General features: G+C 40.0%; 2 protein-coding genes across 4 annotated transcripts in view; one reads left to right on the forward strand and one right to left on the reverse strand.

Moving 5' to 3' along the window:
* The first annotated feature begins 13,239 nt into the window (after positions 1-13,239).
* On the forward strand, positions 13,240-20,460 carry Or11a1 (olfactory receptor family 11 subfamily A member 1). Of its 2 annotated transcripts, none has more exons than XM_076916888.1 (3): positions 13,240-13,514; positions 13,693-13,868; positions 18,997-20,460. In XM_076916888.1, exon 3 carries the CDS (start codon positions 19,110-19,112, stop codon positions 19,917-19,919), a length of 810 nt encoding a protein of 269 aa, XP_076773003.1. In that variant the 5' UTR covers positions 13,240-13,514; positions 13,693-13,868; positions 18,997-19,109; the 3' UTR covers positions 19,920-20,460. The 2 variants fall into 2 exon arrangements, with proteins under 2 accessions (XP_076773003.1, XP_034380866.1); XM_034524975.2 differs by having other exon boundaries at positions 13,245-13,514; positions 18,921-20,460.
* Positions 20,461-22,002: 1,542 nt separating this feature from the next.
* The window catches only part of LOC117724755 (olfactory receptor 1f45-like), a 5,884-nt gene continuing 3,373 nt past the window's right edge, over positions 22,003-24,513 (reverse strand). The window contains exon 2 of one of the 2 annotated variants that reach the window (XM_034524657.2): positions 22,003-23,473. In XM_034524657.2, coding sequence (XP_034380548.1) covers positions 22,417-23,346 — 930 coding nt within the window. In that variant the 5' untranslated portion in view covers positions 23,347-23,473 and the 3' untranslated portion in view covers positions 22,003-22,416. Of the gene's footprint in view, positions 23,841-24,513 lie in introns of both variants that reach the window. The other variant, XM_076916889.1, reaches the window with a different exon arrangement.

A 24,513-nucleotide genomic window follows, 5' to 3' on the forward strand; every position in this document is an offset into this window, starting at 1 on the left:
AATTAATGTTATCTTGGAGTCTGATCCTTAAGTGGCAGTAAGCACAGGATGACCTGGGAGAACCACCTACATACAACTTCAAGGGTTAAAGGTCTCTCTCTTAGCTCTCATATACTATCCTTGGTCACCAGTTTTTATTTTTCCCTCATTATTTTCTCCTTTCTGTCGCTGTAGATGTTACTACATCTACAGACCCAGTAATTGTACTCATTACTAATACATTATTCATTGATACTATTCAATAATGGCTTTACTGTGTGTGAGTGTATATGTGTATATGTGTTCATGTGTGGAGATCAGAAGTGGATGTTGGGTGTTTTTGCCTACTGCATTTTACCTTATTTTATTTTTATTTATTTACTGAGACAGAATCTCACCTAGACTTTGGCTAGCCTAGAGCTCATTATGTAGACCAGGCTACCCTTAACTCTTTTAAGACAGTTCACCACCACTATACAACTGAACAAGTCAAGAAGAACAGGGAGCTTCTTTACCAGTGTTTGCTGCCCAGATTACCGACCTCCTCTTAAACTACACTTTTGCAGAATACTCGATTCCCTCCAGCTATCTTTCTGTTCCTTTCTTTTCTCTCTTACTAAATTCCTCTCATTTATCCCTAATTTCTTATTTCACGTTCTGTCTCATGGAGCCCAGGCTGCCCACAAATTCTTTACGTAGCTGAATGTGATCCTGAACTCTTCCCTGGTCAAAACCTCCACCTTCCAAATGTTGGGAATACAGGCACGCACCCCCACACTGGGCTTCAGCAATTTTCCTTTCTAATGTGATAAATATTGACAGATATATCCCACATAAAATTCCACTTTTAGAGTGACTTAACTCATAAGAGTTGTGGAAGGCTTCCCTAATTTGAAAGAAGAATGTGCTGGGAGAATCAGGCCCTAAGAGGCTAAAAGAACATCCTCCTGCTGAGGGACCCATGTTGCAGAAGGAGTGGGGAATATAAACCAATCACCAGGCACAACCTGCCTTTATCAATGGCTGTTTTCCCAAGCAGGAAAATAGTACACAGGTGATGTCCAGTAAGGAGTTTGTATCACTATGTCAAAAGACAGTTTTGAATGTCATAATCACAAAAGTTTAAATCTCTAAAATGTAATTCTGGAAGTATTTTAAAAATTACTTTAACGTTATTTATTTACATTGGAAAATAGGCTACTTTCTCTGAAAAGATAGGCAAAAGTGTACAATTTATTGCATGTACAGCACTCAGCTCAAATATGTTCATGAAGCTCACATAGGTATAATACTTATGATTGTATAGCCATACAGACATTAGTCAACAAGGAAAGTACATAAATATATCAGTATGGCTGGCAGTTGTACACACAAAGCTTTATACCTGCGGTTACTTGAAATATAATGATGTTTATGACTTTCAAAGATGTTACACTTTAGAGATTTTGGTATTTCAGGATTTCACTGTTATAGCTTGTGGCATTCTTGAGTTTCCATGTTAGGATCTGCACTGACACAACAGGTGCTCCTGGAGCCTCCTTGTTGACTCTTTACCATAAAGCACATAGAAGATACAGAGTAGAGTTATCATGTGCTAGTCTTGAAGATGAGGGCTCAATTCTCAGATGCCAAAGGACACAGAAAGGTCCTGTTGAGGACACATTTCCTGGAGATTAAAATAAACAATCATCTGCCTTGCTAGCATTTAACATTTTTGTTCAGAATCAGTTAATAGGATAGGTTTGCTTCTGTATGTGGTTTGATCCTTCTCACTTGCAGCTTTCCCATTCTCTCTCTCCCCCTTCCTCCCTCCCCCTTTCTCCTTCTCTCTCTTTCTCTCTATCTGTTCTTGATAGTGTTTTTTACACCCTTGTGAAATTATTTGAGAAAATTCTTTTCTAGACTTACCTGTTTTACATTCTAAATGCTCCCTTTCATGGTATAGTCATCTGTCTCTGCCTTTGAGAATTATTTTGTTGGACATAATTTATCTGCCCTTAGTTTTTATTTCTACTCATCCCCTCCACACTCATAATTCATACATTTGGTGTTTCACTAACATCCCAGGTTCTTCTAGGTTCTGTTTGTGTTTTGTTATTGTTTCATGTTTACCATGATCTGACTGTTCTAATTACTCCTCTTTGTCTTCAAACTGTGATATTCTGCCCGACACTTGGCCCATCGTATTGATGTGACTTTCCACTAAACTTCTTATTTGACTTATTGAGATCTTTCCAAAATTCTGATGTACTTTTCCCCAATATTTCTACTTCTTTGTTGAATATGTTTCATTGTTTCCTCTATTATTCTTCTTATTTCCTCCATCTGTTTATTTATATATTCTTTTAATTCATTCAAGACTTTACTCATGTTCTCTTTGAGACAGGGGCTCTCTGTGTATCCCTGACTGTCCAGGAGCTTCCTTTGTAGAACAGGCTGGCCTTGAACTCACAGAGATCCATCTGCCTCTGCCTCCTCAGTGCTGAGATTAGAGGCATGCACCACCTTTCTCCTTCTGGGTGAGATTCATGCATTCTCCATTGGGACCTTGGTATTACTAAGTTTCTTTGGGTCTGTGGGTTGTAGCATGATTATCTTGCATTTTAGGGCTAATATCCACTTATAAGTGAATACATACCATGAATGTCCTTTTGAGTCTGGGTTACCTCACTCAGTATTATATTATCTAGTTCCATCCATTTGAAAAATTCATGGTGTCCTTGTTTTTTTTAATAGCTGAATAGCATTCCATTGTGTAAATAAACTACATTATCTGTATCTGTTCTTTGGTTGAAAAACATGTGGGTTGTTTCTAGTTTCTGGCTATTAATAATAAAGCTGCTGTGAATGTAGTGGAGCATGTGTCCTTGTGGTATAGTGAAGCATCTTTTAGGTATATGCCCAGAAATGGTATATCTGGGTCTTGAATTAAAACTATTCCCAGTTTTCTGAGAAACCACCAAATTGAGTTCCAAAGTGGTTGTACAAGTTTTCACTCCCACTAGCAATGGAAAGGGTGGAGGAGTGTTCCCCCTTGCTCCACATCCTTGCCAGTATCTGCTGTCACTTGAGATTTTTATTTTAGCCATTCTGATGATGTAAGATGGAATCTCAGGGTTGTTTTGATTTGCATTTCCCTGATGACTAAGGACTTTGAATATTTCTTTAAGAGCTTCTTGGACATTTAAGAGTCCTCTGTTGAGAATCTTCTGTTAAGCTCTGTATCCCATTTTTCAAACTGAGTTATTGTTGTAGTCTAACTTCTTGAGTTTTTTATATATAAAGATATTATTAGCCCTCTGTTGGATGTAGGTTTGACAAAGATTCTATCCTAATCTGTAGGCTGCTGTTTTGTCCTATTAACAGTGACCTTTGCTTTGCAAAAATCTTTTCAGTTTTGTGTGGTTCCATTTGTTAATTGTTGATCTTAGAACCTGAGCCATTGGTGTTCTGTTCAAGAAATTGTCTCCTATGCCAATGCGTTCAAGGCTATTTTCCACTTTCTCCTCTATTAGATTTAGTGTATCTGGTTTTATGTTGATGTCCTTGATCTACTTGGACTTGAATTATGTGCAGGGTGATAAATATGTATCTATTTGCATTCTTCTACATGCAGACATCCAGTTAGACCAGCATCATTTGTTGGAGAAGCTTTCTTTTTTCCATTGTATGGTTTTGGCTCCATTGTAAAAAACCAATTGTCAGCTGGGCGGTGGTGGCGCACGCCTTTAATCCCAGCACTTAGGAGGCAGAAGCAGGTGGATTTCTGGATTTCTGAGTTCGAGGCCAGCCTGGTCTACAAAGTGAGTTCCAGGACAGCCAGGACTACACAGAGAAACCCTGTCTCGAAAAACGAAAAAAAAAAAAAAAAAAAAAAAAAAACCAATTGTCCATAGGTGTGTTGGTGCATTTCTGGACTTTGGATTCAACTCCATTGCCCAACCTGTCTGTTTCTGTACCAATACTATGAAGTTTTTTATTTTAATCATTATTGCTATGTAGTACAGCTTGAGATCAGGGATGGTTATTTCTCCAGAAGTTTTTGTATTTGTTCAAGATTGTTTTTAGCTATCTTGGGTTTTTTGTTTTTCCATATGAAGTTGAGAATTGCTTTTTCAAGGTCTATGAAAAACTTGTGTTGGAATTTTGTTGGGAATTGCATAGAATCTGTAGATTGTTTTTGGTAAGATGGACATTTTCACTATGTTAATCCTAAGGATCCATGAGCGTGAGAGATCTTTCCATCTTCTGATATCTTCTTCAATCTTTTTCTACATGGATTTGAAGTGCTTGTCAATGATCTTTTATTTGCTTAGAGTTACAGCAAGATATTTTACATTATTTGTGACTATTGTGAATGGCGTTGTTTCCCTAATTTCTTTTTCAGTCCATTTATCATTTGAATAAAGGAGGGACACTGATTTCTTTGAGTTAATTTTGTATCCAGCCACTTTACTGAAGTTGTTTATCAGCTGTAGGAATTCTCTGATAGAATTTTGGTGGTCACTTATGCATACTATCATATCATCCTTGAGTAGTGATACCTTGACATCTTTCTTTCCAATTTATATCCCCTTGTCATTGTCTTATAGCTCTGGCTAGAACTTCAAGAACTATATTGATAGATAGGGGGATAGTGGGCAGCCTTTTCTTGTCCATGACTTTAGTCTTGACTTCAAGTTTTCCTCCATTTAGTTTGATGTTGGTTACTGGTTTGCTGTATAGAGAGCTTTTATTATGCTTAAGTATATATCTTGAATCCCTGATATCTTTAATATTTTTAACATGAAGGGGTATTGGATTTTGTGGAAGACTTTTTCATCATCTAATGAGATGATCATGTGATTTTTTTATTCTTTGAGTTTGTTTATATAGTGGATTACATTGATGGATTTTCATATATTGAACCATCCCTGCATCCTTGGGATGAAGCCTACTTGATTGTGGTGCATGATGTTTTTGATGTGTTGTTGGATTTTGTTTGCAAGAATTTTATTGAGTATTTTTGCTCCTATTGGGATGATTCATTAAGTTCCATTTATAGGGTTTAAACACTTTTCTAGTCCAAAGTCCCAAAGTCTTCCACATTCCACCAAACAACAACATGGTCAGGACTATTATAGTAATACTCCACTCCCTGGTACCAACTTCCATTTTAGTTCTTTTTTAAATTGCTGTGAGGAAACACCATGACCAAAGCTATTTATAAAAGAGAACACTTAATTGAGGGTTTGCTTACAGTTTCAGAGGATGAATTTATGACTATTGCAGCAGACAGACAGGCAGGCATGATGATGAAGTAGTAGCTGAGAGCTTATACCTGATCTATAAACCAGAGGCAGAGAGAGAGAGAGAGAGAGAGAGAGAGAGAGAGAGAGAGAGACTGAGGGGGAGAGAGAAGTATCTGGCGAGGGATTTTGAAACCTAAAAGCCTACCCCCCCTCCCCCCCCAGTGGCACACCTCCTCAAACAGGGCTATACTTCCTAATGCTGCCAAAACTGTTCCACCAACTAGGGACAAAACATTAAAATATATGAGATAACAGGGGCCATTTTCATTCAAACCACCATACTGGTAATTAGTATAAGGTCAATAGAAGGAAAAATAAATAGAAGGGACAGTAAAGGAGGAGATAAGGCAGCTGCAGCTAAAGGTAGACATGGTTTTCTGTGGGTCAGCACCTGGCCATTTGTAGGATTGTGGCCAGGATTTGCAAGTAGGAATCTACAGTGAAGCCCAGGAATTCTAGGATAGCAATGCTGTCGAAAACATAGCCTATCTCCTTGGCATGTATGTGCACAGGAAAGTCAAAGATCTGGTGAACATCACAGAAGAAGTGGTTGATTTAGCTTAATGTGCAGATGAGATTGTGCAAGGAGGAAGATGGGAACATGAGGCATAGGAAACCCATAGACTATCAGATCCCATCCAGAGTGGCACATGCCAGGGAACTTAGCAATAATGGGTAGTGGAGTAGGCAATAAATTGTACCACAGCAGTCAAAAATCATGTAATTGAGACTGAAGTGATGGCTTAGTGATTAAAAACATTGGCTGTTCTTGCAGAAGACTCAGGTTCAATTTATAGCATCAAATGGCAGCTCAAAACTGTCTGTAACTCTAGTTCCAGAGAATCTGATGTCTCCTCCCCCTTCTTTTTGGTTACTGTGGACATTTTCATGTGTGTGGTGCACATGCATACAATTAGATCCATACACATGCATAATATAATAAAAATAAATCTTTTTTTAAAGCCATGGTAGTGAGGTTGAAGAACTCAATGGCAGCCAGAGGAGAAAAATTAGTACTGGGTGTTGCAGCTAGGAACTGAGCTGTGTCCTATGGGAATTTAGAAAGTTGGATGGATACAGAATTGTACAGGAGCTTAACCAAGGAGAGACTGAAGGAGAAAAAGCACACAAGAGTGTGAAGGCTTACATCCAGGGCCACAAGGAACATGACAATGACATTGCCCAAGAAAAGCAAGAAGGCAGCCAGTAGGAAGAGGTAGAAGAAAGTAGCTGGTGTTGTGGCAAATTACAAAATTACAGAACAACAAAGACAGCAACTACTGTGTGGTTGGTTTTATCCATTCACCCTGAAAGTCTCAGATATCCACAGATATAGGAGCTCATGAAGACATATATACATGAACTCATCTTAGTAGGCTTAGATTTTCTTTTTTTTTTTTCTTTCCCCCCCTTTTTTTTTGAGACAGGGTTTTTTTCTGTATAGCCATGGCTGTCTTGGAACTCACTCTGTAGACCAGGCTGGCCTCAAACTCAGAAATCAGACTGCCTCTGCCTCCCAAGTGCTGGGATTAAAGGCGTGCACCACCACTGCCTGGCTCAGGCTTAGATTTTCTTTCTTTCTTTTCTTTTTTTTTTTTTTATTGGATATTTTATTTGCATTTCAGATGCCATCACCTTTCCCCATTTCCCCTCCCTAGAAAACCCCTATCCCATACCCCCTTCTCTATTTTGCTTTTATACATTTTTTTTTTTAATGTTAACCAATGGCTTTATAAATTTGGTACTGCTCAATATCAATCAGAAGTGTAACCTAATACCCAACCTAGATATATCAACTATCTTTGACTGGCAGAGACATGTGAACATCTGCTTCCATGTCTGGCCCCCCTCTCTCTTTCTCATCACCTAGCTCCTCCTCTCCTTCTCCTTCTCCTCTCCTTACTCCTCCCACCTTAGCTCCTCCTACATATCATTTTTCCTGTTAAAATAAAACTTTTCTCTCAAAATACAGTTAGAGCATAACTATACCAATTTAAGGTAAAGTGCAAGGTAAAGTGCAATTTAATGTAAGGTGCAAGATAGACCTAATACCCAGTCCATCATTTTGTTGACTAAGCAGAACCTCTGTCATCTCTCCTAAATAAAAGACTTAGTTCTGAACCTGGCTTTTTTTTCTCTTGGCTTTAGGATGAATGTCAGCTGAAAACCATCCTCTCAAATCTTTTCTCTGAAAGTAAATAGCAAGGATTGGCTATGAGACTATAAGTTTTCAACCCCATCAGAAATCCAGAATGACTGAGTTAACTGAAATTATGGGAAGCACAAACCATAGCTTCTAAAACTTAGCCAATTTATAGAGACTGCTGAACACGGGGACAGTCCCTAGACTACAGAACATTGGAGCATCTGATCTTCAGCCTTCTGGCCCAGGATCATCTGACAGACCTAGTGATGCATAATTATTAAGGGCTGATTACTCTGTCTTGGCAGATATAATCAGTCGACTATTCTGCAAGTGTGTCCTTTTCTGGACAGTAATTTGTCTGTAGATGGAAAGAGGCAATTCTTGCCTAGTGGCTGTCTCACCTCAATTGGAATAACTCCAAAGATGCTCAATTTCTTCTTAGAATCCAAGACAGGAAGCTGTCAGGAACAGTCAGGTCTCTAATCAAAATGAACATTAATGTGGAAATGTTTGTAATGTCAATTCTGTGGATTTCTGATGTATTGAAAACCAACTATCCATGTAAGGCAATCTGGACTGCTGTCTGTTAACTCCTCTCAGCTATTTCTAAAGAAAATACAGAAAACTCCCTAACAATAAACTCAAAGCCATGAATTTTCTATAGGCCCTGAACGCACAGGCTAACCATCTCAAATCAGTTAAAAAAGTTAAAGAAGGACTGGGTCTAAGCCTTGTATTCCTAAATGTGTTATACAGGTGCAATGCCTATGATAGTAACAATATTCATCTCACTTTTATATTAATAAGAAGCTCGTACCAATGAAAACCTTAAATTTGAAATCAAAGTAAATTTTGTACCATTTAAGAAATTATAACTTCATCTTAATAACAATTGTACATATTTCTACCAGTAGGTTATGGCTATGCAATAAATCCTAGCTAATCCTCCCTGTTCCACCAAAACCACTACTTTTCCCTAGAAAGACATCCCAATATTAACCACCTCAGTCCCTAAGCCCAGGGAATAGGGGCGCCGACTCTTCATTAACTTCTTCAAGCTGATTATGGGTGTTGAGATATTAGAAGAGGGGTTGGGGGAAGAGTAAATTGATAAGCCTCTGACACTGTGTCTTCACTGCATCCAGCTGTAATTCCAGGGCATCAGAGGTTCGAGCAGATCTGCTCAGCTTGCCTGATGAGTAGATACACTAAGGCTATGTATTCTGCAATATACAATTTTCAAAACAAATTTTAGTATCAAGATAATTGTTTGAATTCGGGAATCTAGTCTTCTGGCGGCCTGCCTCTGTCATGTCTAATCCATATATTTCTGGGAGTTTCTATGAGGGTGTGCTCCCATCATCCTCCCATTTTTGCCTCCCTGCTCTTGCAATTCCCCAACACTAGGGAATCCAAACTTTCAGGTACCAAGGCTGTCCACTTCGACCTATGCCTGGCAAGGCCACCCTTAGCTACCTATACAGGTGGAGCCATGAGTCTCCGCCTTTTGTTCTCGGGCTGGAGATTTTAGAATGGCTACTCCAGCTTGTTTCTTAGGACCATTTGCTTGAAAATTTGTTTTCCAACCTTTTACTCTAAGGTAGAGTCTGTCTTTGTCACTAAGGTGGGTTTCCTGTATGCAGCAAAATGCTGGGTCCTGTTTACATATCTAGTCCATTAGCCTATGTCTTTTAATTGGGGAATTGAGTCCATTGATATTAAGAGATATTAAGGAACAGTGATTTTTGTTTCCTGTTATTTTTGTTATTAGAGGTGGAATTACTCTGTTGGAAGAGGATTACTTTCTTGCTCTTTCTAGGGTATAATTTCCCTCCTTGTATTGAAGCTTTCCTGTTATTATCCTTTGTAATGCTGGGTTTGTGGAAAGATATTGTGTAAATTGGGTTTTGTCATGGAATATCTTGATTTCTCCATCTATGGTAATTGAGAGTTTTGCTGGGTATAGTAGCCTGGGCTGGCATTTGTGTTCTCTTAGGTCTGTATGGCATCTATCCAGCATCTTCTAGCTTTTATAGTATCTGGTGAGAAGTCTGGTGTAATTCTGATAGGTCTGCCTTTATATGTTACTTGGCCTTTCTCCCTTACTGCATTTAATATTCTTTCTTTGTTTTGTGCACTTGGTGTTTTGATTATTATGTGACAGGAGGTATTTCTTTTCTGGTCTAGTCTATTTGGTGTTCTATAGGCTTCTTGTATGTTTATGGGCATGGCATTCTTTAGATTAGGGAAATTTTCTTCTATAATTTTTTGAAGATATTTATTGGCCCTTTAAGTTGGGTATCTTCACTTTCATCTATACCTATTATCCTTAGGTTTTGTCTCCTTAATGTGTCCTGGATTTCCTGGATATTTTGTGTTAAGAGCTTTTTGCATTTTGCATTTTCTTTGACAGTTGTGTTGATATTTTCTATGGTATCTCTGCACCTGAGATTCTCTCTTCTATCTTTTGTATTCTGTTGGTGATGCTTGTGTCTATGACTCCTGATTTCTTTCCTAGGTTTTCTATCTCCAGGGTAGTCCCCCTTTGTGATTTCTTGATTGTTTCTACTTCCATTTTTATGTCCTGGATGGTTTTGTTCAATTCCTTCACCTGTTTGGTTGTGTTCTCTTGTAATTCTTTAAGGGATTTTTGTGTTTCCTTTTTAAGGGCTGTGTTCTCAAATTCTTTGAGAGTGTTATGTCCTTCTTAAAGTCCTCTATCATCATCCTTAGAAGTGATTTTAAATCTGAATCTTGCTTTCCTGGTGATATGGGGAATTCAGGACTTTCTAGTGTGGGAGAACTAGGTTCTAATGATGCCAAGAACCCTGGGGTTACTGATGCTTATGTTTTTGCACTTGCCTTTTGTCATCTGTATCTCCTTAGTGCTACCTGCCTTGTCCCTGACTGGAGCCTGTCTTTCCTATTATCTTGGTTGTATCAGAACTTTGTGGGGTGGGTGTAACTACTGGGGTAAGAGCTGGAGCCCAAAATCTGCTCAGTGCTTAAGCGCAGACAGGATGCTGCCCAGGTTAGAGCTCTGGGAGCCCCGTTTCCTCTGGGTTCTTAAAGATTGGGGTAAGAGCTGGGGCCCAAGATCTGCTCAGTGCTCTGGCTCAGACCAGAAGGTACCAGTGCTCCTGGCCGGGAGTGACTTCCTGGGTCCCTGTGGGTCCCAGTTACTCCCTGTTTGGGGCGGGTCTTGCTGTCTGCTTACCTAAGATACTGCTGGGTTAGAGTTCCTGGGAGCCCTGCTTCCTCTGTGTTCTGTGTGATTGGGTGCAGAGCTGCAGTCTTGGATCTGCTCAGTTCCTGGGCCCAGATCGGAAGGAACCAGTGCTCTGGGCTGGGAATGACTTCCTGGGTCCTTGTGGGTCCCAGTTACTCCCTGTTTGGGTGGGTCTTGCTGTCTGCTTACCTAAGATACTGCCTGAGTTAGAGCACCTGGGATCCCAGCTTCCTCTGGGTTCTTAGAGATTGGGAGCAGAGCTGCCACCCAAGATCTGCTCAGTGCTCTGGCCCAGACCGGAAGGGAGGCTTAGATTTTCTAAAACCTACTTTAATAAGGGTTCTTAAATGCTTCAACCTCCCTTCCAGTCCACCACCCACCAGAGGTAGTGGAAAAGAAAGTTTAATAGGAAATAGGGGTTGTGGACCTGTTTAGAGGTAGTTCTTTGGGGTAATTCCAATCTTTGTTGTCAGCAGTCCAGTCTTCTGGCAAAACACCAACATGAATCAGCAGCTGTAGTCCACTCCACTTGGCAGTCACTACTCATGAATGGCAGTTTGATCCAGAAGAAACAACGAAGCTTGGCCAGTTGGCCTGAGTCAGAGAAAGTGGCAAGAAGCTGCTGGAATAAAATGAGAAGTTCTTTGGTGAGTTACTCCTAAAGTTACAACAAGCAAAGACTAGCAAAGTGGGACAAGGTGAATCAACATCACAGCCTCCCCACACTGTCTGTGGGGTGATATTTATATTCTTTCTAAACATCACACATTCTCTCACATGTCTGCTTCAATAAAACATCCTCTCACCTGTATCTGCATCAAATCATCAAAACATTCCTTCATGTGTCTGCTTCAACATTCTTTCATGTGTCTGGTTTAACAAATCATCCCTTCACCTCTCTGCCCCAGCAAAACATCATTTGACATAACTGAGTTTCCAAAGAAACCAGAATTTCCTCTTCACATCTTTGTTCCTCCTCTTGGAACACACACATACTCAAGAGCAGTTTTGCATTCCCCTTTAACTCACTTCTCAGCTATCTCTGTCTTTTTAAAAATAGATAGTACTCTAAAAGTAGAGTGTTGAATGCTCAGGAACATTTGTTACCATCCACTGGAACGCCTGTTTCCTAAGAATTTTATTCATATTGATTAGGGAAGACCACATCTACAGTTTACTAGCATTTACTCCTAGACCACGTTTGGAGCATTTATTTCTGACTTTTGCCATTTCCTTCCCTCTCTTCTGTCCTCTCTTTTCCTTCCTTCCCACATCCTAACCTCTTAAAATGAGAACATTACTCTGCTTTAAGTTATTAAAGGGCTTCCTAGCTCATAATCGTTGCTCCAGGGCACCTTTCCATTTCTGATCCATTCTATGTGAAAAAGCCACTGTCTTTTAGGCTCCAGGCAGGAGAAAAGAGATATGGATGACATCAGAGATTTGGATGGATGCCTAGTTTTGTGGGACATCTATTTGTTGAAGTAATTATTAAAAACAGCCACCGGTCAAGCCACTGTCTAGGCTGCGGCATTTCTGCCTAGCTCAGCCGCCATGTTGCGTGGCCAGAAACCATGTGCTCACTGCAGCTAGAAATGGCCAGCCAGAAACACCAGCCCTGCCACCCACGAGATACCAGCATGGGAGATGGCTCTGCCAATCTTCAATGCTGTCTCTGCAAGGCTTGGCATTGCCCAGACCATCCCGCCAACCACTCGGGCTCGGTGCAAATGAGATTCTAATGCTTAGATTATCCAAAGGCTTATATATTTAGTAATGATCAATAACAAGATGCCCTTACAATCAGAGGTATAACCCAATACCTAACCTAGATATATCAACTACCTTTGACTGCTACAGACAAGTGAACATCAGCCTCCATCTCCCCTCTCTCATTCTTCACCTCTCCCTAGCTCTTCCTCTCCTTACTCCTCCTCTTCCTCTTCTTACTCCTCCCACCTTAACTCCTCCTACATATCACCCTTCCTGTTAAAATAAAAAAAAAACCTTTCTCTCAAAATACAATTAGAGCATAACTATACCAATTTGTGTCAGTAAAGTACAAGATAGACCTAATACCCAGTCCATCATTTTGTTGATTAAACAGAACCTCTGTCATTTCTCCTAACTAAAAGACTTAGTTCTGAACCTGGCTTTTTTCTTGGCTTTAGAATGAATGTCAGGGAAAACATGCAAAGAATCACATCAAATTTTACATCAGATTGCAGAGATGGTGACAGAACAGAGGTGTGATGGTTGTTTTAGAGATCATTATATTTTTGTCACTTTTCCATTTATTACATTGTAAAAAATATATCTGATATGAACCCCAAATGAGTTATAAGTGAATTTGTTGAAAAATTACTGGAAAGAGACTGGGATTTGGTAGTCAGTTGTCTTGGGGGAGTGCAGAGGACGTTTCCCTAATGGGGTGAAAAGGAAAGTTTCTTGTAGCTATTTTAATTTCTGCTACAGATTTGGCCAAGCCAAAATCCAGGAATTCTTTTAAAAAATAATAAAAATAACAATGCCTCAGTGGGGTGCTTCACCTTGTTCACTTAAGGCTGCTCTGCTGTAAATCTATAATTTGTTCTCAGGGGCCTCTTCTGCCAGCCTTCCCTTATGATAAAAAGCTCACAGTGAGAGGGCAGGATGGCTTGGGAGCTAGAAGAGACCATGGAGGCTCAGAGACAGAAGGTGACAAGGGAAATGTCTCTAACCACAACCCTGTATTACTTCAGGTCGAACTCAAAAAGGAAGGAGTTGAAATTGGGACATTCATCTATTCTGAACTCTGCAAGCTAACCTTAGCTCATCTTCTTTTCTCCAGTTTTGTCTGGAGAGTAGGCTGCTTTCTGAGGCTTCCCAGGTAATCTTCTATTTCTGTACAAAGTTTCGCAGCTTAGTTCATAGACCCTTTAAAAAGGCTGAAAGGTTATTTTTGACAGACATTTTCCTCTAGTTAGTAACCTATTTCCAATAACCTAGAGAGCACAAAGGCCATTTTGTAGCAAGCATTTTAGAAAATCCCCTTTGATTCCTTCAAGGTCCTGTTGTTGCTGGTTCATCCACTGAATCCTTAAAAGATATTCCAGTCTTCCCCCTGCATTCCTGGTCATGAAGAGAAGTGGGTAGACACTCGTGCTCCCCAGGCTCTGGTTAGTGTGCTCCTCTGGACACACAGCAACTGTTCTCGCCTTGGCTCTTGTTCTTCAGTCTCAAGGTATGGGAAAACTTAAAATAATATGATATGCATTTAAAGCCTTTGAAATTTATTTATTGTTTGGCATTTATAAAAATAAAATGTTTAGCAGATATTGTTAGTATATAAAAGAGTAAAATTTTCTTATGGTTTAAAGGTAAATTACAAAGTCTAATTCAGCATAGATTCCTAGAAGTATGTGTTCTTAAGTGTCACAGGAACTCCTTTGCCAGAGTGGTGATGATTTTTGCTGAGGGCTCTCTGCTCTCTTAGAATCATGGTTGGTTGGATGACAGCTGCAGCTCTAAGTTAGGGTTGTCTGGGAGTCATTGCCCATTAGACAATTAAGTATTTTTCAATATTCTCATTTTCTGACCAGTTAATATGATCAAGGACATCTTGATTCATAAATTATCCTGCATGTTTTTTCCATCTTCAAGGCCAGCCATCCACCCATCCTGGGAGTTTTGCAACTGCAAATTCTTCAATATCTGCTATGTTTATGCTAATAACATATTTCTCATTCACCTTGCTTCTTCCTCATTTTCTGTAGTTTTCAAATCTCACTACTTCTCTTCCTCCTCTTTTTCCTAACTCCCCACTCTTTGGACAGTAGGACTGGTTATGTCATGTTCTGAAAACTGTAAGGTTCTTCTTTTTTTATATATATATAAAAAAAATGACTTCATGTGGGAGAACTTTAAATGTGCTGAAGACCAGTACCGTGAGGTTTCCTGGATTGATTAGCATACTTTCTGTCTGACTCAGGGATGGTGCAGAAAGAGTACAAACTGCAGATTTGATCTAAAGCAGATAAAATATCAAGACGTCATGGAGAGAGCGAGTGAGTGCACAATTCATACTACACAGAACTACAGACTGAGCAGTGGGCAAGGAGGATACTGGGGAAAGAGCTGGAGACAGCAGCAGACCCTGTAAAGCACAGAACCCCAGTCTGGTGAAGCCACACAGATTTGGATTAGAGGAGAGGTTGTTTTACACATTAGGTGTTTGTTGTAAGACTTTGTTCTTCACTATAGCAGACTGAAATTTTAATCTCCTGTGGGGTGTACTGGTGTACACCTATAATCCTAGCACTTTGGAGGGAGAAGCCAGGCTGGTCTCTATAACAAGTTCCAGGGCAGGCTGTGCTGAGTGAATTTGAACTTGTTTCAGGGAGAAGGGATATTGTAAAGAGAAAACCTGGGACCAAGTCTTATCATACCATCTCAGTGAGTTCTCTCTGTCTGTCTCTCTGTGTCTCCGTGTTTCTGTCTGTCTCTCTCTCTGTATCTCTGTGTCTGTCTCTCTGTCTCTGTTTTTCTCTGTTTCTTTCTCTGTCTCTGTTTTTCTCTGTGACTCTGTCTCTGTGTCTTTGTCTCTCTCTGTCTTTGTCTCTGTGTCTCTCTCTCTGACTCTCTCTGTGTCTGTCTCTCTCTGTCTCCCTTTCTGTTTCTCTCTCTTTCCTGGTGACTCTGTCTTTTTCTCTGTCTTTCTTTGTTTCTGTACATCTATATCTCTTTCTCTGCTTCTCTGTCTCTGTCTGTATCTCTCCATCTGTGTGTCTGCATCTGTCTGTCTGCCTATCTGTCTCTCTGTTATTGTTATCTTGGGTCTGGGCTTTCCTAATGTTGTTTACTTTTATTCTGAATATGCCACTCTGCTGTCTAGAAGTCCTCAGCCAGGCTTTGAGGCCAACAGGGTAAAGTTGTAGATACAATTTGATACCAGGCAGAGGGTGCCATGCTCCATCGCTAGCCACCTCTCTGGTTTACCTGATTCTTGGTCAATGATTCTCAAGCTTCCTGAGCCCATGCTCCTATAATATAATTCATGTTGTGGTGACCCCTCTCAACCATAAAATTATTTCATTGCTACTGCATAACTGTGATTTTGTTAGTGTTACAGATATTAATGTGAATATCTAATATAAAAACAGTAGTTCACCCCAGAGGTTGTGACCCACAGTTGAGAACCCTATATTTCCCACTCCTTCAGAGATGAACTTTTGTGCAAAGCTCCCTTTTCACCCTTACATGCTATGACATTTTGTGTTTCAGAATTTAGCCATAGTTTTTTTTCCTATCTGGCATGCCCTCTTCTCCCTTTTCATTTTCCACAACTATAGCAGACTACTCAGTACCACTATCCCCAGAACTATTTCATTCAGGTTTAATTCATCAGTGTGTCACAATTATCTTCTGATGTGTGTATCTAAAATATACTGCACCTTAAGCAATGGTCTGGTTTTTGTTTTGTTTTTTTTAAGGTTTATTTATTTATGTATTTGGGTATTTTGTATACATGTATACCTGCACACCAGGGGACAACATCAGACAGGTATGGGCTGCCATGTGGGTTCTGGGAATTAAATTCAGGATCTTTTGGAAGAACACTGAGTGCTCTTAACCACTAAGCCATCTTTCTAGTCCCCAAGGACTGGGAGTCCTCAAGGTTTAAAAAAATATCCTCTCTACACTCAGTTTTACATTGCTAAAGAAACAAGGTTATTCAAGGAGACCTAAGGGGAGACATGCAATGTAAGCTAACTCTTCTTCTCCTTCTTCTCCTTCTCCTTCTCCTTCTCCTTCTCCTTCTCCTTCTCCTTCTCCTTCTCCTTCTCCTTCTCCTTCTCCTTCTCCTCCTCCTCCTCCTCCTCCTCCTCCTCCTCCTCCTCCTCCTCCTCCTCCTCCCTCCCCTTCCCCTTCCCCTTCCCCTTCTCCTTCTCCTTCTCTTTCTCCTTCTTCTCCTTTGTCTTCTCTTCTCCTCTTCCTCCCCCTCTTCTTCCTCCTCCTCCATTCATCATCATATTATTATTACCATCATCATCAATTATTATATGAAGATCTAGCACTAGTGCCACAGAGGAATAGAACGTATAATTCCATGCAATATACAGAGTCAGCCTGTGGCCAAGGCATGAATCTGTATGTTTTTTCCTGAGACAGTTGCCCCTCCTGAGTCATTCAGTTTCACCTTCTTAGGCAGCTTTTGTAGAGCCTTTGTGTTAGACAACTTGAATTCCATGTTATATGTGATAGATACTTTCATCACTATTATGTGGTGGAAACAGTTTACATTTTATGAGAATGTGTGCATGGTTTGCTCTTGCTTTCTCCTCAACCTTCTGTGCTCAGCCATCCTATATAGTCTCTCTGCAGTAAAAACCATTCATCACTTGGTCAGCATGTGATAGCCTATATATTCTCTCTGCAGTAAAAACCATTCATCACTTGGTCAGCATGTGAAGACCAACCTGCTGTACAAGGTTCACTTCAGCTGCTCAGAAGCACTGTGCACCACCAAACCTCTGCATCAGGGTCACACTGCCCAGTTCACTGTCTCCTGGCTGGCCTAGCCTTTAAAACTTAGCTTAAGATAGACTTAAAAGCTACTGTCTAAAGGAAGCTTCCCTAAGTTTGATTCCCTCACCTTCTACCCTATAACCTGAGTCTGGGTTTCTTTTTGTGTTTCCACAGCTCCTACACTTCCTCTTCCCATTGTTACTTATCACACATCAACTGAAACCTCTAGTAAGCTAAAAAAAAAAATGGTGGTTTTAGAAGGTTATTTTGATAAAAGATTCTAAAAACTAGAGACTAGAAGGTGACATAGGAGTAGATTTAGAGGAAGAAACAATTTGAAATCATAAGAATTTGTGGGATTTGTCAAGGATCAGCCTTGGCTTGGAGAGGTATTCTGAGAGAAGGGGTGTCTGGGAACGGTGAAAAGAACAACTCGAAGTCAAATTGTGGATGCAAGCTACCACCTGTGTTCTGCTTGATACAGCTTTTCCAGTCTGCGTCTCTCTGTTTTGCTTTCTCCCTGGAGATTTCTCTGTCCATGTTCTGCTTGCTTGTGTGTGTGTGTGTGTGTGTGTGTGTGTGTGTGTGTGTGTGTGTTCTAAACAGCTCTCTTTTTATCCCTAAAAACTTCTCTGGACAGCTCATCTCCTGCAGAACACAGATCTGGCCTTTTATTTTACATAGCAGTTCAATCATTTACTCCAGGTTTTCCTTTTTATTATCTTATGAATCAGCATCCTATGACCCCAGCCCTTCGATTCTTAGGAGACAGCAAACATACATTTTTTTCCCCTTAAAATTGCAAAAGAATCCAGAGATCTGTCTGTCTTTGTTAAGCACAGATGACAAGCTAGTTGGGTGGGACCCTGCCTTGAAATTACCATTTTCACCCCACCTGGGCCTGGACTTGCTGTGTCCTAGGCTGACCTTGAACTCAGGAATCTTCCTGCATTTGTATCTATCTGCCTGTTATTCTGTCTTTCTGACAAGCTGGCTCATAGTGTTGCCACCTCTGTTCCTTTAGATTCATAAAGCCCCTCATAATTCATATTGCTTCCTTATATTTTTGCATAGTTGAGAAATTACATATTTTCAAATTAATGTTTTTAGAGTTCTTTTCCATAGTCTTAAGGACTTCCCTGAATGTCCCAGCATTTACAATTTTGCTGAGACATAGCCACACCACTCCTGCTGTTTGTAATTATAATAAAGTCATTGACAGGGAGGACCTTCTTCTGAAGAAAAGACTCCTCCACTGCTGGTGGATCCAGAAAACATGTAAATTATTACACAAACAAGCCTTTTGCCTATAGTAGCCATCCACACTCCTGGAGGCCCACTCTGGGGCCCTGTCCTAGGGGCAAGAACCATGTCTCTCTGTTCCCACCAGAGCCATGTTGGACATGGCAGGGATTTAAGTGACTACATGATGGAGACCAGAGAGGCTGTTCAGGTGAGAACAACTTAACATGGAATTCCTGCATAATTCCTCCATAATTTTTAGTTCTTTTGTAGCATTTTTTGGCTGTGGTATAGAACATAAACATTTCTTGCCAAGTGACACACATGACAACGGTCACTACAAAAAGTTTTGCTTTCTATTGAAATTTTGAATATGGATAAGCTCCCCTAGGCCATTAGGGGTATGCTACCTTAAAGAGAATGGAGAAAGTGGAGATGAAGTGGTGGTAGTTAAAAGAAGAGAAAGATAAAGGCTAGTTTAATCTGTTTTCATTTTGAATATTCTATCATTTTTGTTTTATCTTAGAATTGCTACAGAAAACAGAGATACAATTGTCAAGCCAAGCAGAAAACTGAATATCCCATGGAAATTGTCTCCACAGGAAACCGAACTGTTTCTGAGTTTGTACTTCTTGGCTTCTATGAAGTCTCTGGGCTGCACCTCTTGTTTTTTTATGTGTTCATCATCCTTTACGCCTTCATCATCACAGGGAACATGCTCATTGCAGTGGTAGTGTTGAGCTCCCAGAGGCTTCACACACCCATGTATTTCTTTCTGGTGAATCTATCCTTCATAGAGATTGTCTATACCTCAACAGTGGTACCCAAAATGTTGGAAGGCTTTGTACAGGAGGCCACCATATCTGTGGCTGGATGCTTGCTCCAGTTCTTCGTCTTTGGCTCTCTGGCTACAGATGAGTGTTTCCTGCTGGCTATAATGGCATATGATCGATATCTTGCAATCTGTCACCCCCTACAATACCCACTTCTAATGGGGCCTCAATGTTGCCTGGGGTTGATGCTTATAGTCTGGTTGTCTGGCTTCATGGTAGATGGACTAGTTGTTGCTCTGATGGCCCAGATGAGGTTCTGTGGCTCCAATCAAATTGATCACTTTTACTGTGATTTCTCACCTTTGATGGCCTTGGCTTGCTCAGATACCCAAGTGGTCCAGGTGACTACATTTGTTCTCTCTGTTGTCTTCCTGACTGTCCCCTTTGGGCTGGTTCTGATGTCCTATGCTCAGATTGTGGTGACTGTGCTGAGAGTTCCATCTGGGACCAGAAGGACCAAGGCCTTCTCCACATGTTCTTCTCACCTGGCTGTGGTGTCCACATTCTATGGAACACTCATGGTCTTGTACATTGTTCCCTCTGCTGTCCATTCCCAGCTCCTCTCCAAGGTCATTGCCCTACTCTACACAGTGGTCACCCCCATCTTCAACCCTGTCATCTATACCTTGAGGAACCAGGAGGTGCAGCAAGCACTAAGAAGACTTCTCTACTGCAAACCAACTGAAATGTAACCTAAGAAGGGCAGTGAAGATTTTCTATTGGACTATCAGTGTCTTAATTGAAAAGTCTCCCACAATGGGCTTGAGATAAGTAACTATGCTCTTTCTCAGATTCCCCTTTAGGTCTTCTGAAGTATGCCCAGGGGGAAGATAAGGTTAAACATTTTTCAGATGTTAGTTTAAAAGATTATGTAAACTACTGTGAGTTGTTTACTGAGCGCACAGTAAATAGTGCTCTGGTTTGAACATCACACTGTGAAGACTTGTACTGAATTGCCACTCTGTAGCCTGTTGCTGTATGCAGCACTGCTGCTAATAACCAATGAAAATAAAATTATAGAAACAAGACACTAATACAAACACAAGTCTAGAACAATGGTCATCTATATTATTGTAGTAAGATATTTGAAGAGTTCTTTTCTATTGTGTGTATTTGGTTTAAGCATGCAAACTTGATGGTTGAACTTGCAATTTGTTTTCCCAAAAATGATATATCATAAGTAATTTTACACATATCATACATATACACAAACAACAACAACAACATTAATTATTTTAAAAGGAAACCTATAATATACTCTCTAAAGAGTAGAATAAAATTATATTCTTTCTCATCCTTCTCCTATTGACCTATTGACCTGGGTTATTGTCAGACTCACCAGCTTCCTGACCTTACTTGTGAACACTAAAGCTCTCTTTAACATGAGTTGTCAGTGGCTTCCAGGTTCAGTTGGAGGAAAAATATTAGAAAAAGACAGGAATACTTTAATTCACTAGATCTCTAGAATAGGAGATGCAATAAAAGGGGCTGTTTTTTTGTTTCTTTTGTTTGTTTTTTTGTTTTTGTTTTTTTTTAACTAAACCACTGGTAGGGATTCTAACAATTATCACATGAGTGTAGTGATTATTAATATGCAGTAATTTCTTGGGAGAGATTACCAACAGATACTCTAAAAGCAAGTGACTTCAGTTCATAAAAAGAACTAATTGGTTTCTCCCTCATATAATAAAGATTTCCAATTTATGGAGCCCCTACATTTTACACTGATGCTAATAAATCAGGAAAGGCAGGATATAAATCAGAAGATATAAGGTGGCTAAGAGTCCGTATAAGTTGGTTCAAAAATCTGAATTATATGCAATACTCATGGTCTTGTCATATTTATAAGAGTCTGTTAATATAGTAACCGAAAGGATTGTTTTATACAGAGACTGATGAACTTATTCAGGATGATTCTGAATTGATTTCACTATTTACTCAGCTACAACAAATGATCAGAAATAGGAGTCACCACTATATATAACACACATAAGATCCCATACAGGTCTGCCAGACCCTTTGGCACAAGGTAATAATGAAATTGACCAGCTATTGATAGGAAGTGTACCAGTGTATCAGAATTTTATAAAAAACACCATGTTAACAGCAAAGGTTTAAAGAAAGAATTCTCTATCACTTGGCAACAACCCAAGGAAATTGTGAGGCAATGTCCTACTTGCTCATTGTATAACCAAACTTCATTACATTTTAACTGGAAAAAAAGGAGGAAATGTTGTGAGTTGCCCTGGTGCTGTTTGTATTCTGATGTTAATTCTGCTTTCTCAAGAGGGGTTGCCTCAATGAGGAGTGGATCACTTACTCAGACAATTTCATGTGAAACTTCTCCCCATTCTAACTGGTCAGATAAAGGCAGGAGCCTGTAATTAGGCAATAGAAGGGAAAGGTGGGGCTGGAGGTTTTAAAGAGTAGAGAAAGGATAGGGGACAATGAAGGAGAAGAACAGAGAAAGAGATGGAAAGAAGATGGAGCGGCCAGGAGAAGCCTCAAGTAGCAAGAGATCTCATAGCTGGGGAACAGAGTAGTGTAGTATTAGATCTGCCCAATCTAGATGTACAGCTTATAAATACAAAAACTGAGCTGTGTGTTTTTGCATGGGCTTATTGGGGTTGAAAATTTAATGCAATGAACATTCATGCATCAGTAATATGAGTATAAAAAGACAAATTAAAGAATATGAAACCTAACATAGTATTATTTCCAGTAGATCGTTTTATTTACTTGTCTTGTTGTTGTGTAAAAACATCTTACAGGCAATTTAGAAATGAAAGTTCCATTTTATTCTTGGTTTGAAGAATATAATACATCAGGATGTGAAAAGCACAGAAGGAAAAATGGGGTCGCAGGTCACATTGCACATGTGGTCAACAAGCAAAAAAAGCGATGAATAATGATAGTAAGCTAGGATTTTCCTTTTACCCTTTATCAGACCAGGATAATTCTATGGAATGGATAGTGCCACATACATACAAAGTGGATTTTTCCTCCTTAGCAAAATCTCTCCAGAGACACCTTCACAGACATGCCCCTAGGTGTACTTTGAAGGTGATTCCAAATTGAGTACAGTTAACACTGAAGATTAGTTATAGCCATCATGTAATTTTTTCATGAGCCATGGTGTTAACTGACTCAATTTGCATGTGTGGTAGTCACGTGGGGTGTGACCCTTCCTTAGTCCTGAGACTTCACCATGTTCAAAATCCTTCTCAATGAACTCTGAACATCCTTGTTCCTCAGACTATAAATGAAGGGGTTCAGAGTGGGAGTTACTAGGGTATACAGAACAGCAGCTACCACCTCCCCAGAGAAATGAGAACTAGATGGAGGCTTCAGGTAGGTGGCAAAGACTGTGCTATAGAAAAGAAGAACTACAGAGAGGTGGGAACTGCATGTGGACAACGCTTTCCATTTCCCCTGTGCTGATGGAACCCTAGCCACAGCATAAAAAATACAACCATAAGAACTTGCAATGCAGAGAACTGCACTGATTCCCAAAACTCCAGCCAAAGTCATCATCAGACCCTCATTGAGGTGAGTGTCAGAGCAGGAAAGCCATAAGAGAGGCCCAAAATCACAGAAAAAATGAGGAATCTCTTGATTGGTATGAAAATATAACTGAGAGAGCAACAAAGTATGGGTCAGAGACACACAATTAGTCACTCCCCATGACCCACTGACCAGGACCTCACATCTACAAGAAGTCATGAGAAGTGGGTAGCGCAGAGGGTGGCAGATAGCAGCATAGCGGTCAATAGCCATGACTGCCAGAAGCAGGTTATCCATGTCTGCAAAAACAGCAAAAAAGTACAACTGAGTCAGGCATCCATAGAATGAGATTGATCCATCTCCAGTCCACAGAGCCTTTAGCATTTTAGGGGCTATGGTGGTGATGAAGCAAAGATCCACAAATGATAGCTGACTGAGGAAAAAATACATGGGAGTGTGAAGGTGGACATCAGCACCAATGGCTAAGAGAAGTAGCAGGTTCCCTAAAAGTCCCAGCAGGTAGAGAGCAAGGAAGATGCTAAAGAGGAGCTGCTGTTTCTCTGGGACACTGGACAGTCCCAAGAGGATAAATCCAGGAGCCTGAGTGCAGTTCATCCTGGGTCTTGTATTTCAAGAAGTTGGTATGAAGACAATTCACTCTTTGCAGCCAAGAATGGGCATCAACTCATACCTGGTCCCTTGGCAATGGGTTTCCCTCACAGCATCAATTGAGCAATGGAAACTAGAATAGCAAAGGGAGGAACAAGACTTGGAGTTCATTAAAATGGTTCCCTAGGAAGACAAAGTCAATTTGTTAAATGTCTTTCAGGAATTCTCTGGGTGAAAGCTATGCTATTCAACCACTGTTTCACAGGATAGAGTAACCAGTTTCCTGTGAATCACTTTGACTTTGATCCCCTCGATGACAGAGGTTGCATATTAGTACCTAGCTTATTACTTTGCTGACAATGGTATTTCAATAAATGTTCATGTCCATCTATAGAGTCACCACTCTGGTTGTAGCGTCAGAAGACTAAGTAGAGTACTGCTATTTCTTGGGTGACTTACTGTGACCAGTGTTGCCTCAGTGAATGCTTTGGTTCACAGTGCTGCCAAGGGAAAAAAATATAATCTTGTTACTTATTTGTTTAAATGGATTTACATGGAAAACAAAATTTTTATGAAATTGAATGTGTCCTTTTGTGGCTTCTAAGGCTCTTATTATTTTGATCTGGCGATACCTCATAAACTCCATTGTGCCTCACTGCCCACATTCAATGAGTTATCAGCAAGATTCACATTTCTCAGTACTAATTTTGAGTTCTGGTCAATTTCTGTTGCTACTGTAATATTATAAACTAAGTAATGAGAAAAAATTTATTGTGGATCAAAGATCAAGTATGAAACAGAAGAACCCCCTTTTAATGGACTCTGAGACAGCAGACAGCAACACACAGTACGATGTGGGAAGTGTGTGTCTGTGTTTTCTGGTTACTCTTCTTAAGTCACTACTGTCTAATCTTTGTGTGTTTACTTAATCCAAAGGACATCCAAAGGTTCTATCACAGTCAGACTCAGTTTCCTCTGTCTCTGTGTGTCATATGAGTGAGAGATAATACATGGTTTCAAACCATAGGGTTCATCCTTGCCTTCTCAATTTCTTTTCTAGAAAGTCATAGTTCTTTCACTGGGAGATCTACATTGCACCTTCCAGGATCACCACACTCATGATATGAAAGATGTTACCATATATATATGAAATATATCTATATTATATATATG

Source organism: Arvicanthis niloticus, chromosome 20 (assembly GCF_011762505.2).
Source record: "Arvicanthis niloticus isolate mArvNil1 chromosome 20, mArvNil1.pat.X, whole genome shotgun sequence".
Classification (NCBI taxonomy): domain Eukaryota; kingdom Metazoa; phylum Chordata; class Mammalia; order Rodentia; family Muridae; genus Arvicanthis; species Arvicanthis niloticus.